The sequence below is a fragment of the Ranitomeya variabilis genome, chromosome 5 (genome assembly GCF_051348905.1).
Source record: "Ranitomeya variabilis isolate aRanVar5 chromosome 5, aRanVar5.hap1, whole genome shotgun sequence".
In the NCBI taxonomy this organism is placed as follows: domain Eukaryota; kingdom Metazoa; phylum Chordata; class Amphibia; order Anura; family Dendrobatidae; genus Ranitomeya; species Ranitomeya variabilis.
The window spans coordinates 596931838-596948930 of NC_135236.1; the positions used below are offsets into that span (position 1 = coordinate 596931838).

Genomic DNA, 17093 nt, shown 5'->3' on the forward strand with positions numbered 1-17093 from the left:
ATTGCATGTAATTTTGTGTGTGTATGTATACAATATATATATATGTTATATGGTTGTGGTGGTGAGATAACTGAAGCTGCCCAGTTGGCAGGTGTAGCAATCCTCGGACTTCCTGTGCCTGTACATCAGGTAGCGGCCATGGCTCTGCCTGTGACTAATGCCGCACTGTGTGAACACCGCATCCCTGAGCGCACGGTGCGGGCGCGTCAGTCCGTTAGGGCTCGCATTGCTCCTTGCAGTGAGTGACGCCGATGAGATGGTCGCCGGTAAGTCTCCGTGCTGTATGTCGGAATATCCGCCGCCCATTATCTGAGATAATACATTTGACCTATTGTTCGTTTGTTACAATGATGTCACCTGCGCACAGTCCCTAAGCTGCTATTTCCATGACTTTGCGGCCGGAGAAAGTAAGGAGCCAATCGCCGGGCAGAGGCTCGTTCTGCTCCACCAATCAGTGCGTCAGAAATCGCATTACCAGCAGAAACTCGAGGTTTGGTCCAAAGTGATGCCACGGAGTGTATGAGGAAGGAGCCGCTTGGCAAAGTTTCGTCAGTGTGCCAGCGCCGCGCGGACGTGCATGGCTGTGCTGTGAGAGCCCCCCGACCGTCCGAGGATGGAGCAGGCCGCAGGCGCGCAGACCCCGCAGCAGCAGCAGCACGAGCCCATCAGCTTTGGGATTGACCAGATCCTCAATACCTCTGACCAGGAGAGCTCCGCGCAGGCCGCCCCCCGGGCCCCGGACCCCGCGTACCTGGGCAGCCCCGTGAGCCGCTCCAGTGCCCCGTACTCCGCCTTCCCTGGCATCGGGGCCGCATTCGAAGACTCGGGATCTTACAGTGTGAATCTGAGCTTGGCTCCAGCGGGAGTGATCCGGGTGCCAGCCCACCGCCCCATCCCCGGCGCCATCCCGCCTCCCATCGCCAGCGCCATCCCCGCCATGCCAGCTGTGCCCGGCCTTGGCAGCCTCAACTTCCCCTGGATGGAAAGCAGCAGAAGGTTTGTGAAAGAGCGGTTCTCAGGTAAGGACAGATGGCGGGGAGGGAGGAGGAACTCTGTGCGTTTATTCCAGCACAAGTGCACACTGCGGAAAGCCGCGGCGGTACCGGACTGCAGCCTGAGTGCGGCACCGAGCGGGCAGCACCAACTCGGGAAAGGGTCTCGCCTTCGTCCTCCAGTGTCAGGGCCGCAAAATGCTCAGCGCCAAAGTGGCAATTATCGGACGTGTGAAATGTCGCCAAAAGGCTCAGAAGTGTCCTGGAAAGGCTCTGACCAAGACTTGTAGGGAGTGTTAGGAAATGGCGAAATGTCAGCCGAATACCAGACAACGTTCAGCTGTGATGTGAAGGAAATATCTATCTATCTATCTATCTATCTATCTATCTATCTATCTATCTATCTATCTATCTATCTATTATCTATCTATTTTCTATCTATCATCTATCCATTATACATATCTAACATCTATCTTTTTATCTCATATCTATCTATATATTATCTATCTATTCATCCATCAATCTGATATATAGATACATAATTAGAATATATATTTCTATTCATAGCCATCTATTATCTATCTATCCATCCATTATCCATCTATTATCTATTTATCAATTCGTCCATCTAATATATATATATATATATATATATATATATATATATATATATATATATATATATCTTTTTATCTCGCATCTATCATTTATCGCTATATCTAATGTATGTGTACGTATTATCCATCCATCTATTCATTCATTCATCCATCCATCATCTAGCTTTTTATCCGTCTCTGTTAATTTTTCAATCTTTGCTTCCAATATCTAGTTGTGCTAGATAATAGATAATAGATATATGATAAATAGACAGATATAATCGATAGCTATGAGATAGATAGATATAATAAGATTAGATAGATAGATAGGTAGAATTCGATTAGATAGATAATATAAGGTAGATAGATAAATAGATACATAGATAGAATAAGATTAGATAGATAATAATAGATAGATAGAATAATATAGTTGATAGATAGATAATAAATAGAATACAGAGATAGATAAATAGATAAGAATACATTTAGATAGATAATATAATAAAATATATAATAGATGATAGATAGAATAAGATTAGATAGATAGATATGGATAGATTGATAGATAGATATATAGATAATAGACAGATATAGATAGATATAGATAATAGATAGATATAGATAATAGATAGATATAAATATAGATAATAGATAGATAGATAGGTAATAGATATAGATAGATAGATAGATGATAGATAGATAGATAGATAGATAGATAGATAGATAGATAGATAGATATAGATAATAGATAGATATAGATGATAGATAGATAATATATATATAGATGATAGATAGACAGCTAGATAATAGATAGATAGATAATATATATATATATAGATATAGATAGATGATAGATAGATAATAGATATATAGAGATATAGATAGATGATAGATAATAGATAGTCTAGATAGATAGGTAGAGATAGATAGAGATAATAGATAGATAGAGATATATAGATAGATAGAATAAGATAGATAGATAGCGATAGATAGGTAGAGATAGATAGAATAAGATAGATAGATAGATAGATAGATATAGATAGATAGATAGGTAGAGATAGATAGATATAGATAGATAATAGATAGAATAAAATAGATGATAGATAGAAGATAGGTAGGTAGAGATAGATAGATAGATAGATAGATAGATAGATAGATAGATAGATAGATAGATAGATATAGATAATAGATAGATAGAATAAGATAGATGATAGATAGAAATAGATAGGTAGAGATAGATAGATATAGATAGATAAATAATAGATAGATTTCTAATATCAATAATGTATATTGGCATTTTTACATTTCATTGTGCAATCCTTTCTCTGGGCCGATCGGACCCTGTGCCCAAATCTGAGCACTCTGGATAGATATAATTATGTGAACAAGCTCAATGACAGATGGACCTTTCCGCAGGGTGATGTTTTGCTTTAACTCTATAATTCCCTGGAACAGTTAATACACCAGTTCGGTAAACGGTACTTTGGCCAGTTTCTTTTTGGAATTTTTTAGTAACGGACAGAGACAACTGCTGAATAAGCTGTACCGGATTATGGTTGTGGCTGCACCTTCTGGGGGGCAGCAGGGGGATGTCCAGGTCTTAGGCACTGAATGTTTCCGCATCTGTAGAACTGATATATATATATATTTATATATATATATATATATATATATATATATATATATATATTTCACCCTGACCCCACATGCACCGGCCGAACTCAGGGACCCTGCTTTCTTCTTGTCTCTCCCGGCAGCGGCCGCAGCTCTCACCCCCTTCACGGTGACTCGCAGGATCGGGCATCCCTACCAGAACCGGACACCTCCCAAGCGCAAGAAACCGCGCACGTCCTTCTCCCGCGTGCAGATCTGCGAGCTGGAGAAGCGTTTCCACCGCCAGAAGTACCTTGCCTCCGCGGAGCGCGCCGCCCTGGCCAAGTCCCTGAAGATGACGGATGCGCAGGTGAAGACCTGGTTCCAGAACCGAAGGACAAAGTGGAGGTGAGGCCTGCTCAATAATGGCGGCTGTGCCATGGGCACTTATGGTGCCACCAGCATTAGCGGCTTTTATGGGTGTAGACAAAAGCAAACGTGTAAGAAGTATCATGTATGGGACCTGTGTGATGCATCACTAGAGAAGCCGGAATATGACAAGGGTCATATATCCTCAGCAGACAGGAAAGCACTTTACCCGGCTCTCAGCAGGCACTCGGCGCCATTACACTATTCCTACTAGACCCATCAGCCACAGCCCAAATATGAGGAGTCCGCGTCCTCAGACCCCCAACCTCCTCATTAGTCCCGTAAAGCAAGATCGCAGGGTCTAATGTTTACATGACATGTACTCCAGCAGGCAGGAGGGAAAGGAACCGACTATGTAACATTTGCAGTTCTGCAAGAAATGATTAACTAAACATAATGATAACAATATCAATATTATTAATAATGATGATAATAACAACAATAATAATAATATTAATAATTTATTATTATTGTGTCTATTATAATTTTATTATTAAATATTAGGATATACAAGTATAATATTATCATGTTAGGTAAAAATGTATCATGTTCTGTACTACATTATTATAGGAGCACAATGTCAATAGCATCCAGTCATATGTAATTAGAGTTGTAAAAAAATATATTCTGCAGCGTAAAAATAACCTGTTGTTTAGTTGTAAAATAGAGTAGAATACAGATAACTAATTACATAATGTAGTGGTATTATAATTAGTATAATTATCACCTTTACTATAATGTAATATTGTAACCTTAAAATCAAGTAGAATACTAATAATACCAGTCCTATAGCATAGCATGGCGGTAGCAAAATCAAAGCCGTCCAGAAATCATAACAAGCAGTAAAATATAGTGATAAGATAATAACCAGTAGAGGAATCATAATAAGAACCAGTATAATAATAACAGGTAGTATAACAGAGTGGTATATACAAAGTGTTCTTTAATGGTATAATATAGTAATATCAACAGAAACAATAATATGGTATCTAATAATAATAGTGATAAATGTAGCAGTGCAATATGACAGTGCAGTGTAAGCAGAGGGCATGTATCACAGGTAAATAATGACAGGAAGTCAGACAATGGAGACTGTGCTTCCCTCCACATTGCCGGGGCCATGGGGTGTGGCTGCAGGGAGTGGGCCCAGGATGCGGTACAGCACCACGCACTGGGTGTAGATACATATAGATACATGAGGCGTGCAGCCGTCCTCTCATGTAGCATGGCCGCCACCCGTCTACATTATCACCTCACACAGGATTGTGGCAGCGGTACCATGGACAGTAGTAGAATCGTAAAAGATTTTTTTTTAAAGTCCCAGAATTTTGAGAAAATAAATGACATTTACATTGTTATAACAACTAAATCAAGTAATGCTGTATGTTGTATAATTTCTGTAAATATTAGCAGGAATAATCCCATAATAACCACAGCAACAATAGCTAAAAGATGAAATATAAGAAGAGCTCATTCCTAATAACCCCGTGTAATACTGATAGGAGGCATCGGGTTAGAGGTGCTAATGGGACAAACACATAGAAATGACAGCAGCAGGATATTTGTTATAAAACCCGGTGATAGAAATGAGGGCCTTCCCTAGATCAGGGGAGATGGGGGAGGTTTATGATCGATTTAATTCGCGTCTTTAAAAAAAAAAAGAGAAGCGTTTTTCATTGTTTTTTTTTTCTAATAAAGAAGTGATATTCTTATATATTTTCTCCAAAAAGAAGCCCACGGGGAAAGTACCAGAAAATGGCAGGTACGGGGCGTGTTAGATTTCTTTAACATGCTACCAAACAATATTAAAAAAATTAACAAAAAAAGCAAAAAAAAAAGCCCTAATTCCCTAGACGTTTTCAGCATTATTATAAAATAATACTCAGCATATTATTATTATTTCTCTTCTTACAACTAATGTAATATGACTGCAGACGAATATTTAATCTAAATAATAACAATAATAATAATAATCATCTGTCCATTGTGGGCACGGCGCACTGCTGCACTCCCTGAAGTTGCGCCCGAGCCTGAACCCTGCGCCATTTCCCGAGCTGCGCCCTTCTCGGCCCAGGCCTCCGGTCACACGCGGCCGCACGGCTCACTGCCGGAGATGGGTGGCGGCGGGGTACGGAGCAGCCCCGGTCCTCGGTCCTGACTTCTCTCTGTTGCAGGAGGCAGACGGCGGAGGAGCGGGAGGCGGAGCGGCAGCAGGCCAACAGACTGATGCTCCAGCTGCAGCACGACGCCTTCCAGAAGTCGCTCAGTGACTCCATCCAGCCGGACCCGCTGTGTTTGCACAACTCTTCGCTCTTTGCACTCCAGAACCTGCAGCCGTGGGAGGAGGAGGCCGGGAAGATGGCTCCGGTCACCTCCCTAGTGTGAGCGGCCGCCCTGACTGCGGGACCCACGAGGGGACTACAAGGCTCACAATGGCCGGGCTGCATCTCCGATCTGCCCCGATAGACCGCTCAATATCTGAGGAGATTCACAGCCCGCGCTGTGCCGAGGAGAGACTGCAGGAAGGAGACTCCTGGCCACCTGTGGAGGGCTGCTCTCCGGGAGACCGAGCTAGAGACGGACAGATATCATGTGTATATATATATATACATAGTGTGTATAGACCTAGATCTATATATATGCTAGGTATACATGTATATATACTGTATATACACAATGGATAGATATTTATATAGCACTGTCCTCTAAAGTGGAGGCTGAATGAAGGCACAATGTGTGAGAGCTGCTCCGGCCTATGTCTACTAAGATCAAGTGTTCTACCCTAAACCAACACCCAACTACAATCATCCTTCTGTGTATGTACAGCTCACCACAGCACAGAACCAGCAGGAGGCTCACCACGGGGAAATTCGGCCCAAACCTCTACTGAATATGTGTGTGTGTGTGTGTGTGTGTATGTATATATATATATATATATATATATATATATATATATATATATATATATATACACACACACATTTATATATATCTATATATATATACACACATATATATAAGATGTGTAGAAAAAAGGAAACGCTGCACTCACCGATATTGCGAACGACAAGTCTTCTTTATTCAAGATTCATGTAACAACATCTTCACGGCACAGGGGATAGGGGGTGAGGAGTGTGTGAAACAGGACGGACAACGGCCGTTTCGCGCCAATCAATAGCGCTTCTACGGGTCCATCATGCCGTGAAGATGTTGTTACATGAATCTTGAATAAAGAAGACTTGTCGTTCGCAATATCGGTGAGTGCAGCGTTTCCTTTTTTCTACACATCTGCTACTTCGATTATTTATTTCCTTGACGCTAGCACCTCCGTTGCGAAGCACACCTGTGTGCCAGCGTGTGTCCGATTTGCCCTCCGGTTGATGGGTAGTGCCGCTGCCTCATTTCTTTTGCTACACATATATATAAGATCATAGCATACACACATGGATACATAAATGTGTGTGTGTATATGGACATACATATATATATATCTATATATGCATATATATGTGTCCATATACACATGTTTATATATTTATATATATGTAGGCAGCACTCCAATAGAAATGGCTTGAGAAAGGTCCACATCCTGGACTAAAACGTCGCCCAGGGGCCAATAAACCACATTTATTTTTTCTATTGGAGTGCTGCCTTCATTTTTCTGGATAATAGCATGAGATTTGGTATATACATGGGAGGATTTTTTGCACCCTTTGTTTTCTTTTGGTGCTGCTTCTTGTTTTCTTTTTCTTTATATATACATGTAGGATATATATATATTTATATATATATATGTAGGGATATATATGTATATATGTAGGGATATACATATACATATATATATATATATATATATATATATATATATATATATATATAATCATAACATACACACATGGATATATAAATGTGTGTGTATATGGACATATATATATATATATATATGTCCATATACACATCTTTATTTATATATATATATATATATATATATATATATATATATGTAGGGATATATATATATAATATATATATATGTATGTGTCTATATATATATATATATATGTGTATATATATATATATATATATATATATATATATATATATATAATCATAAGATACACACACACCTTGAAAGATAGTTGGAGATCCTCTTGGACATCGGGGGAGCATGGTTCATTGTACTCTTATTTATTAAAGGGACAGCAGTATAATCTAGAATGTGCTGCCACAAATGACATGTAAATATTTTACCATATTTTTTAATTTATTCCTGCAGTATTATGCCATTAAATCTACATATAAATTATATATAAATATATTCTTAAATATTTATGTTGCATTGGTTGTAACAATTTTTGTATTGGCCGGAGAAAAACAAAAAGCAAATAAAGGTTACATAAGGTTGCTTCTGGTCAGAGGAATTTGACAGCAATGTACGATGAGCACAGGTCTGTTTTGTCACATAAACTTTTTTATATATATTTATTTTGATAGATTGTCAGGATAATCTGTCTTAAAAAAAATCTGCTTAAGTTGCTATAAAAGCTGTTTAATGTCTCCAAAATGCAGCCACATGTTATATGAAAGAACATTTAGCCACTTACTAAGTAAGCGCCTTAACTTCTCCAGGTTTACATGGGTTGACATGTGAAAATACTTTATATTAATGACTGATATATGTAAATAAACACTTTCTTTTACTACAGAGCGGGATGTCTGCCTGTTACTATATGGTCGGTACATCGGTTTCTCTTTTGCCTCCAGATAACAGGATATTTTCAAATGAAAATGAAAACTAGATAAATAGGCGAATACAATGAGAAAATGGACGTTGTGTAGAGGCTACACTATAGGGGCCAAGGTTTCCGCACACGAGGCCCCAGAATTGTACATGCGCCTTTTTGAGGGGAATCCTGTTACATGTAATGGTTGTAACATAGATTTTTATTGAGAATTCCAATTAGTTTCATCTTGACGTTGTTTTTTAGTGGAGGGAATAGAATAGAAAATGACTTATATTGAACAGTACATTAAACACACAAGACACGACAATGTCTATCATGTAACTGATAAGCTTAATATTAGGGATACCATATTATATTATGTATTAGAATTACTCCTGAAACCAGAATTATTAAAGAGCAATCAAGTAATATCTGGTGTACAGCACTATAGAAAATGAGAAGGCATGGAAGTTACACAGGCGGGCTGATGTTTGGCAATGGTAGGTATTTCATTTAGGCATTTTCCTAGGTTTGTGTGCCAGTAATGTGAGATCTGAGGGTAAAAGCCTTCCATGTCATAAGAGGATTTAGGATTCTAGCTTCTTCATTGACTAGTAAAGTCTTGTGATTACACAAGAAGCAGTATGTGTATATATATATATATATATATACATATATATATATATAAAATTATTTTTATGTATTTAATTTTTAAAGAAGAAACATATGACAGTTGCATATATTTTTTTCTAAAATGTGTTGGGTGCTTCCTTTATTTTGCTGTGACAAGCACAAGCACATCTAAAGCTGGCCATACACATAAGCTCGTTGTCAGCAGACAGCCATGTCTCCCGACTAGCTGATGCACATGAGCTTGGCGGAGAGTTCATGTGTACTCAGTGGGGAGACTGGAGAAAGTGGCAGACAGCTCTGATGGCAGCTAATCCCAGAAAATAAAAGAATTTGTCATTGAAGTACCAACTGTCAGATTCTTCTCTGTCCCGTCATCATCTGTCATGAGAGAGCTGGGAGACCACCATACCCAATTAATGGTAAGTCAATATTCATCCAACGATTCGATTTTGAGGCTCATTGGGAGTGAGGGATCCTGTGTGCATCTGCCTGTAAGTAGTAGATATTTTTCTATGTGTAATTTGTATGTACAGAACCGGTCAAATGTTTGGACACAACTTCATTTTCTTATAAGGTTTCTCCTGCTCTTATTTGAATGTTCATATCGTAGACTCAGACTGAAGGCATCAAACTCACAGGGAGATCTATATGGGGACAAGGGGTAGAGGGACATTGGAAACCAAATAGTATTTGTGTTAAGCGTTAGACTCCTCAGAGTACCCCCCTTTTGTTCTGATGACAGCTTTACACACCATTGTCATTTTCTGAGCTTGCCACCTGGTAAGGCTTCCAACAGTCTTGAAGGAGTTCTCAGAGATGTTGAACACTTGTTGGCTGCATTGCTGTCACTCTACGGTTCATCTCATCCCAAATCATCGAAACTGAGTTGCGGTCGGGGGATTGTGGCGGCCGTGTCACCTGACGCAGTACTTCATCCTTCTTTTGGTCACATCGCTCGTACATAGCTTGCCGGTGTGTTTGTCATTGTTCTGTAGCACCACAAATGATAGTCCCATTAAGCACAAACCAGACGATATTGCAGAAAGCTGTGGTAGCCATGCTGGTTACGTGTGTCTTTAACCTCTTTCAGCCCTGGGCGATTTTACAATTTTCCTTTTCGTTTTTTCATCCCCTTCTTCCCAGAGCCATAACTTTTTTATTTTTCCATTAATATGGCCATATGTGGCTTGTTTTTTGTGGTGTGGAGTTGTGCTTTTGAATGACACCATTGATTTTACCACATAGTGTACTGGAAAATGGGAAAAAATATTCCAAGAGCGGTGAAATTGTAACATTTCTTTTTTTTCTTTTTTTATTTTCCATGTTCACTAAATGCTAAAACTGTCCTGCCATTATAATTCTCCAGGTCATTACGAGTTCATAGACACCAAACATGGCTAGGTTCTTTTTTATCTAAACTGTAAAACGCTGCGGAATATGTTGGCGCTGTATAAATAAAGATTATTATTATGTAAGTGGTGAAAACAAATTCCGATATTTGAATGGAAAAAAGTTTTTATGTTTGTTGCCATTTTCTGAGACTCGCAGTGTTTTAATTTTTCGTGATCTGGGGCTGGGTGAGGGCTTATTTTTTGTGCCCTGAGATGTTGTTTTTATTGATACCATTTTGGGGTAGATACAAAGTTTTGATCGTCCTTTATTGCATTTTATTGCAATGTTGCAGAGACCAAAAAGGCGTAATTCTGGAGTTTTGATTTTTTTTTCTCGCTACGCCGTTTACCGATAGGATTAATTTACTTTTTTTATTTTGAAAGATCAGACATTTCTGAAAGCCACAATACCAAATTTGTGTATTTTTATTTGTTTTATTTTTAATGGGGCAAAAAAACAGATGATTTGAACTTTTTTTTAGATTTCTTTTATATATTTTTTAAAACTTTTCATTTTACCTTTTACTATGTTTGATAATGCCTTTTGGAGACTTGAAGCTGTGATCTTCCAGTCGCCTGTAATATACATAGCAGGGCTTCAGGCCTGCTATGTATAGCAAAAATCACGATCTCCTATGAATGCAGGCTATGAGCCAGCATTCACAGGAGGATCTTGATGACAGGCACAGTGGCCTACTGTAGATCCCCGGCTGTCAAGACAACCCATAGACACCATTCGATCACGTGACGAGGCGCCCATGGGTGGGACTTGTGACATGCTTGCGGCTAGCACATGTTAAATGCTGCTGTCAGTGATTGACAGCTGCACTTAACTGGTTAACAGCGGCAGGTGTCATCAACATAGCAACTCCAAACCATCACACCTCTTTTTTCATGATTAACTGTGTGCACCACACATTGTACATCCACTAACCATTTTCTGCGTCTTATAATGATATGACAATTGTTACCAAAAATAATACAGATTTCCCCTAATCATACGTTCTGTTCTTGTGTTGCTTTGCTAAATAAGCCTCTTCTTGTTTATGGTCCTCAGTAGGCCTACTTCTCATAGTTTTCTATGGACATTTGATGTTGAAATGCATCTTGTACTTAATGTCTGTGCATAATTTATGAGAGCTGTTCTTCTGAGGTGCTGTTTATTTTTGGTTTCTAAGGCTGGTAACACCAATGAACTTATCATCTGCAGCAGAAATAATTCTCGATCTTGTTTTCCTGGAAGATTCCCTATGAGAGACAGTTTCATCATAACGATTGATGGCTTTCATGACTGAACTTAAGGATAGCTCCAAGGTTCTAGCAATTTTCTGGATTGACTGACCTTCATATTTTAAAGTTGTGGAATAGGGCTCATCACTGTATGGAATTGTATATTGACATTGCCTTTGCAAAACACCTGATTGTGGCAAACACTTTTTGAAGGCCAATGATGCCACAAATTAACTCTTGACAAGGCATTGCAAGCCTATTTCTCCTACTTGAGAGAATGCCAAGGGTGTATAAAGCTGTCATCAGTAAAAGGGGGTTACTTTGAGAAAAACTATTGTTTAACACATATTCTTACATGTTTCACACGTGGCTCTTTTCTTTGCAACATGAACAAGAAAAACCATTGCATGAACAGGTGTGTCCAAACTTTTGACTTTTTCTAAAGAAATTGCTTTTATTAAAATCCAGAACCTTAGGCATGGAAGGCAGAATATCTAGCAATGAGCTACAGGCTGCCCTAAAAAGATAATTTTCTCTGCCTAAAAGCCTCAATAGTATTCTTTACAGGTATAATAGACTACTATATACATTTACACCTTTATATGCCAATGCCATCTATATACAGCTACAGCTCTAAATGCCAGAACATGTTAGGTGAAAACCCCTGAAAATTGAGAGATTTTTTCATAAACTTACTAAAATATAATAGCGAAGAAACAATTCTGAGAACCTAATTTTTTAATATGTCACAAACCAGTCAAACCATGGTTTCCTTGTACAGTATTCATAACAACTCATCCAATACAGAAAACATTTATTGATGGTAATCCGTATATGACATAAATAAAAACAGTGTCAAATTATTTTGCATTTAATCCACTTAATCAATTGTCAGGAATAAAAACAAAAAACAAACAAACCGAGATATGTTTGATTTTGATCAGATTTGCAAGTTAAAAATGCACATTGAAGGTAATAGGACAGTGAAAAAAACAAAACATAAGAATGCCATCCATAGCACATCCTAGTGCTGTTAATTTTTCACTGTTTAACCTTCACCCCAAAGCCTGTTTTCACCTTCCTGACCAGGCCAATTTTTTCAATTCTGACCGCTGTCACTTTATGTGGTAATAACTCTGGAATGCTTCAATGGATCCCACTGATTCGGAGATCATTTTTTTGAGACACATTATACTTTTATGATAGTGGTAACATTTCTTTGATATGACTTGTGTTTGTTTGTGAAAAAAATCAGAAACTATTTTGTCAGACAATATAGTTTATAAATAACATTTTCCACATGTCGACTTTACTTCAGAACAATTTTTAAAACCAATCTAAAAACTGCACACTTCAGTTGTTTCACAGGAATTAATGGAATGTGGAAGAAAAAACTAAACATTTAACTTTTTTTCACAAAAAAAATCCTTTAGACCCAGTAATAATTGGAATAATTAGCGGATGCCATGTCACGTTTGGAGAGCCCCTGATGTGCCTACAGTGGAAATCCCCCACAAGTGACATCATTTTGGAAACTAGACTCCTCAGGGAACTTCTCTAGATGTGTTGTGAGCAGCTTGAAACTCAAGGTGCTAAAACCCAGGAAAATTCCTATAAAGTAGTGTCCAGATGGTATATTTCACAAACAGAAATCCAATCTTGGCGGACGAGCTCCAATGCTAAATGCTGGCATTGCGAGTCCGAAGACGGTGACTACCTCCACATATGGTGGACATGCTCAAACATACGTAAGTTTTGGTCACTGACGGAGAGAACCATTCAAGACATCATAGGGAAAAAAGTGAAACAAACACCAGAAATCGCACTCCTGGACTTCACTGTGTGGCCTGGACACACGTGCTACCATCCTAGCCCAAAATATATTGGCTGCTGCCAAACTATTAATCCCCACATATTGCAAGACCACGAACATTCCAAACTCTCAACAATTACTAAAGAAAATAGACCAACTACACCACATGGCTCCTTAGTAAATCATACACATACAAAGTTTAAGGAGATATGGAACCCCTGGATCGCCTCCAGAGAGGCGTCAACGACCCCCCCCAAAAAAAAGGAATAAATCTTTCTGACACCAAAACTAAAACATGATGCATCCTCCCCCCCACTTCCATACCCCTATGTACACCCCCTCTATCTCTGTCTATGAACTTCTCTACTTTCTCTCCCCCAAATACTACAGATTTTATTTTAAAGCAACTAAACTTTGCTCTTTGGTAAAAAGGAGTACTAGACCTTATCTGTTTTTACTCATTTATTGTATATCTAGCTCAAGTTTAAGAAGTGCCTACATTGAACGATAGACAATCCTGAAATTCATCTGTTTATCATAATAGTTGTAACGATTACACCCAATTCTTTGAGATGTTGTTCATAAAAGTTTGTGTTTATTTGCATTAAAATTCAATATAAAGAACATTGAAAAGAAAAGAAACTCAAGGTGCTTCACAGAAGTTTAAAACGTTGAACTGTGATAATAAAAAAACAACACATTTTTCCCACAAAAATGTTTTTAGCCCAAAATGTTGTATTTTTACAAGGATACCAGGAGAAAATGGATACCAAAATACACTCACCGGCCACTTTATTAGGTACACCATGCTAGTAACGGGTTGGACCCCCTTTTGCCTTCAGAACTGCCTCAATTCTTCGTGGCATAGATTCAACAAGGTGCTGGAAGCATTCCTCAGAGATTTTGGTCCATATTGACATGATGGCATCACACAGTTGCCGCAGATTTGTCGGCTGCACATCCCAAAGATGCTCCATACAAGGCAGGATGGATCCATGCTTTCATGTTGTTTACGCCAAATACTGACCCTACCATCCGAATGTCGCAGCAGAAATCGAGACTCATCAGACCAAGCAACGTTTTTCCAATCTTCTACTGTCCAATTTCGATGAGCTTGTACAAATTGTAGCCTCAGTTTCCTGTTCTTAGCTGAAAGGAGTGGTACCCGGTGTGGTCTTCTGCTGCTGTAGCCCATCTGCCTCAAAGTTCGACGCACTGTGCGTTCAGAGATGCTCTTAGGCCTACCTTGGTTGTAACGGGTGGCGATTTGAGTCACTGTTGCCTTTCTATCAGCTCGAACCAGTCTGCCCATTCTCCTCTGACCTCTGGCATCAACAAGGCATTTCCGCCCACAGAACTGCCGCTCACTGGATTTTTTTTCTTTTTCGGACCATTCTCTGTAAACCCTAGAGATGGTTGTGCGTGAAAATCCCAGTAGATCAGCAGTTTCTGAAATACTCAGACCAGCCCTTCTGGCACCAACAACCATGCCACGTTCAAAGGCACTCAAATCACCTTTCTTCCCCATACTGATGCTCGGTTTGAACTGCAGGAGATTGTCTTGACCATGTCTACATGCCTAAATGCACTGAGTTGCCGCCATGTGATTGGCTGATTAGAAATTAAGTGTTAACAAGAAGTTGGACAGGTGTACCTAATAAAGTGGCCAGTGAGTGTATGTTGTGAAATTTCTCCTGAGTTCACTGACACCCCAGATGTGGTTAAAAGCTACTGTTGAGCCACAGTGCAAAGCTCAGAAGGGAAGTATCGTTATATTACATTGCAGATTTTGCTGCACTAGTTTGAGGGTGCTATGTCACATTGGCAGAGCCCCTGAGGTGCCAGAACAGCCAAACCCCAATAAGTGATCCCTTTTTACAAATTAAACATCTCAATGAATTAACTAGGGGTGCAGTGATTACTTTGACACCACAGTTGTGTCACCGAATTTTATACCATTGGGCCGTGAAGAAAAAATAATTACATTTTTACCACCATAATGGTGTGTTAGCCCCAAATATTACCGTACATTTTCATGGGTAAAAATGGCACCAAAATTTTTCCTACAATGTCTGCTGAATGTAGAAATACCATATATATGGTTGTACAGTACTGATTAGTATAGTTCAGCATCTGTACTGAATAACTACTGTTCGGGCATGGACACTGAACACGGACTTCACCAGGAAGTCCGTGCTACTGTTTGGGTTTGGCCAGGTGTTTGGCACGCTGTCATGTGCATGATAGCATGGCAAACACCGTTTCTGACCAGCGGTAAAATCAGCAATGCCAGTCAGAGAGCCGCAGTTCCCATGCTGGCAAAAGACAGCGTGAGATCGGAGCTAGAATTGGAGGTATAAAGTATACCTCCAGTCACTGGTGTCAGCTGATGGGACTACTGCTCCCATCAGCCAACGCCTGCTGCCATTAATAACAGTGAGAGCAGGAGAGGCTGATGGGAGTATTCATCAACTCATTTCTGTGCTGTAAATAAATAATAATAAAAAACTTGCGTAGGTTCCTCTGTATTTTTCATAACCAGCCAGGAAAAACTCACAGCAGGGGGCTACAACCCTCAGCTGTCAGCTTCAGCAAGGCTGGTTATCAAGAATAGAGGGGTCCCTATGCCATATTTGTAATTATTTAAATAAATAATTTTAAAAAACAGGGTGGGGTTCCCCCTATTTTTGCAACCAGCCTTGCTAAAGCAAACAGCTGGGGGCTGGTATTCTCAGGCTGGTAAGGGGCCATGGATATTGCCCCCAGCCTAAAAATAACAGCTCACTTGATGTGCAAATTCTGGCTCTTTGCCCGGCTCTTCCCACTTGCCCTGAAGCGGTGGCAAGTGTGGTTCATATTTGTGGGGTTAATGTCAGCTATGTATTACCTGGTGACATCAAGCCCTCAGCTTAGTAATGGAGAGGCGTCTATAAGATACCTATTAATTACTAATCCTACAGTTACATTGTAAATAAACACACAGCCAGAATTAAGTATTTTATTTGAAATAAATCAAAATACAATTTTACTTTTTTATTTATAAATAACACAGTTCTACTCACCTAACACCTAATTTCACTGAATCATTTATCTCCTGTAATAAAACAAAAATAAATAAAACATCAATATCCCTCACCTGTCTGGGGGATAAAAAGTTTTCAACCTAGACAGTGCCAAGATGTGACTGTCCAGGCTGAGAACCACTGGTGAATGAGTCAGTGACCAGCAGTGATGTCATCAAGGTTACTGCTGGTCACTGAGGCTGGGTTCCCAGCTGGGCTGAACTGCAGTGACCTTGATGAGATCCCTGCTAGTACCGTGAGAAAGTCTCACGGTGCAGAGGCGAGTTCACAGCAGTTAAAATTCACCTCGGTGAAATTCTCCCTGTGACTGTGGTGAACTCGCCTATGCACTGTCAGTCTTGTTCTCACAGTGCAGAGGTCACCACAGTTCATTTGTAGTCTGGGAACGCAGCCACAGTGAGCAGCAGTAACATAGATGATGTCATCGCTGGTCACTGATGCTATGCTCGCACAGCTCATTCACCAGTGGTTTTCAGCCTGGACTGTCGCATCATAGCACCGTCCACATTAAAAAATATTAACCTCCCAGACATGGATTACGCCATGGGACAGAACGACAGACAGGTGAGGGATATTGTTTTTTTTAATTTTTGTTTTATTACAGGAGAC

The 17093-nt window shown here is 39.5% G+C and overlaps 1 protein-coding gene across 1 annotated transcript; it reads left to right on the forward strand.

Moving 5' to 3' along the window:
* The first annotated feature begins 299 nt into the window (after nt 1-299).
* TLX3 (T cell leukemia homeobox 3) lies at nt 300-6519 on the forward strand. Its single transcript, XM_077261187.1, has 3 exons — nt 300-1019; nt 3346-3589; nt 5785-6519. The coding sequence occupies exons 1-3, from the start codon at nt 614-616 to the stop codon at nt 5993-5995; spliced, it is 861 nt and encodes a 286-aa protein (XP_077117302.1). The 5' UTR covers nt 300-613; the 3' UTR covers nt 5996-6519.
* The last annotated feature ends 10574 nt before the right edge of the window (nt 6520-17093 follow it).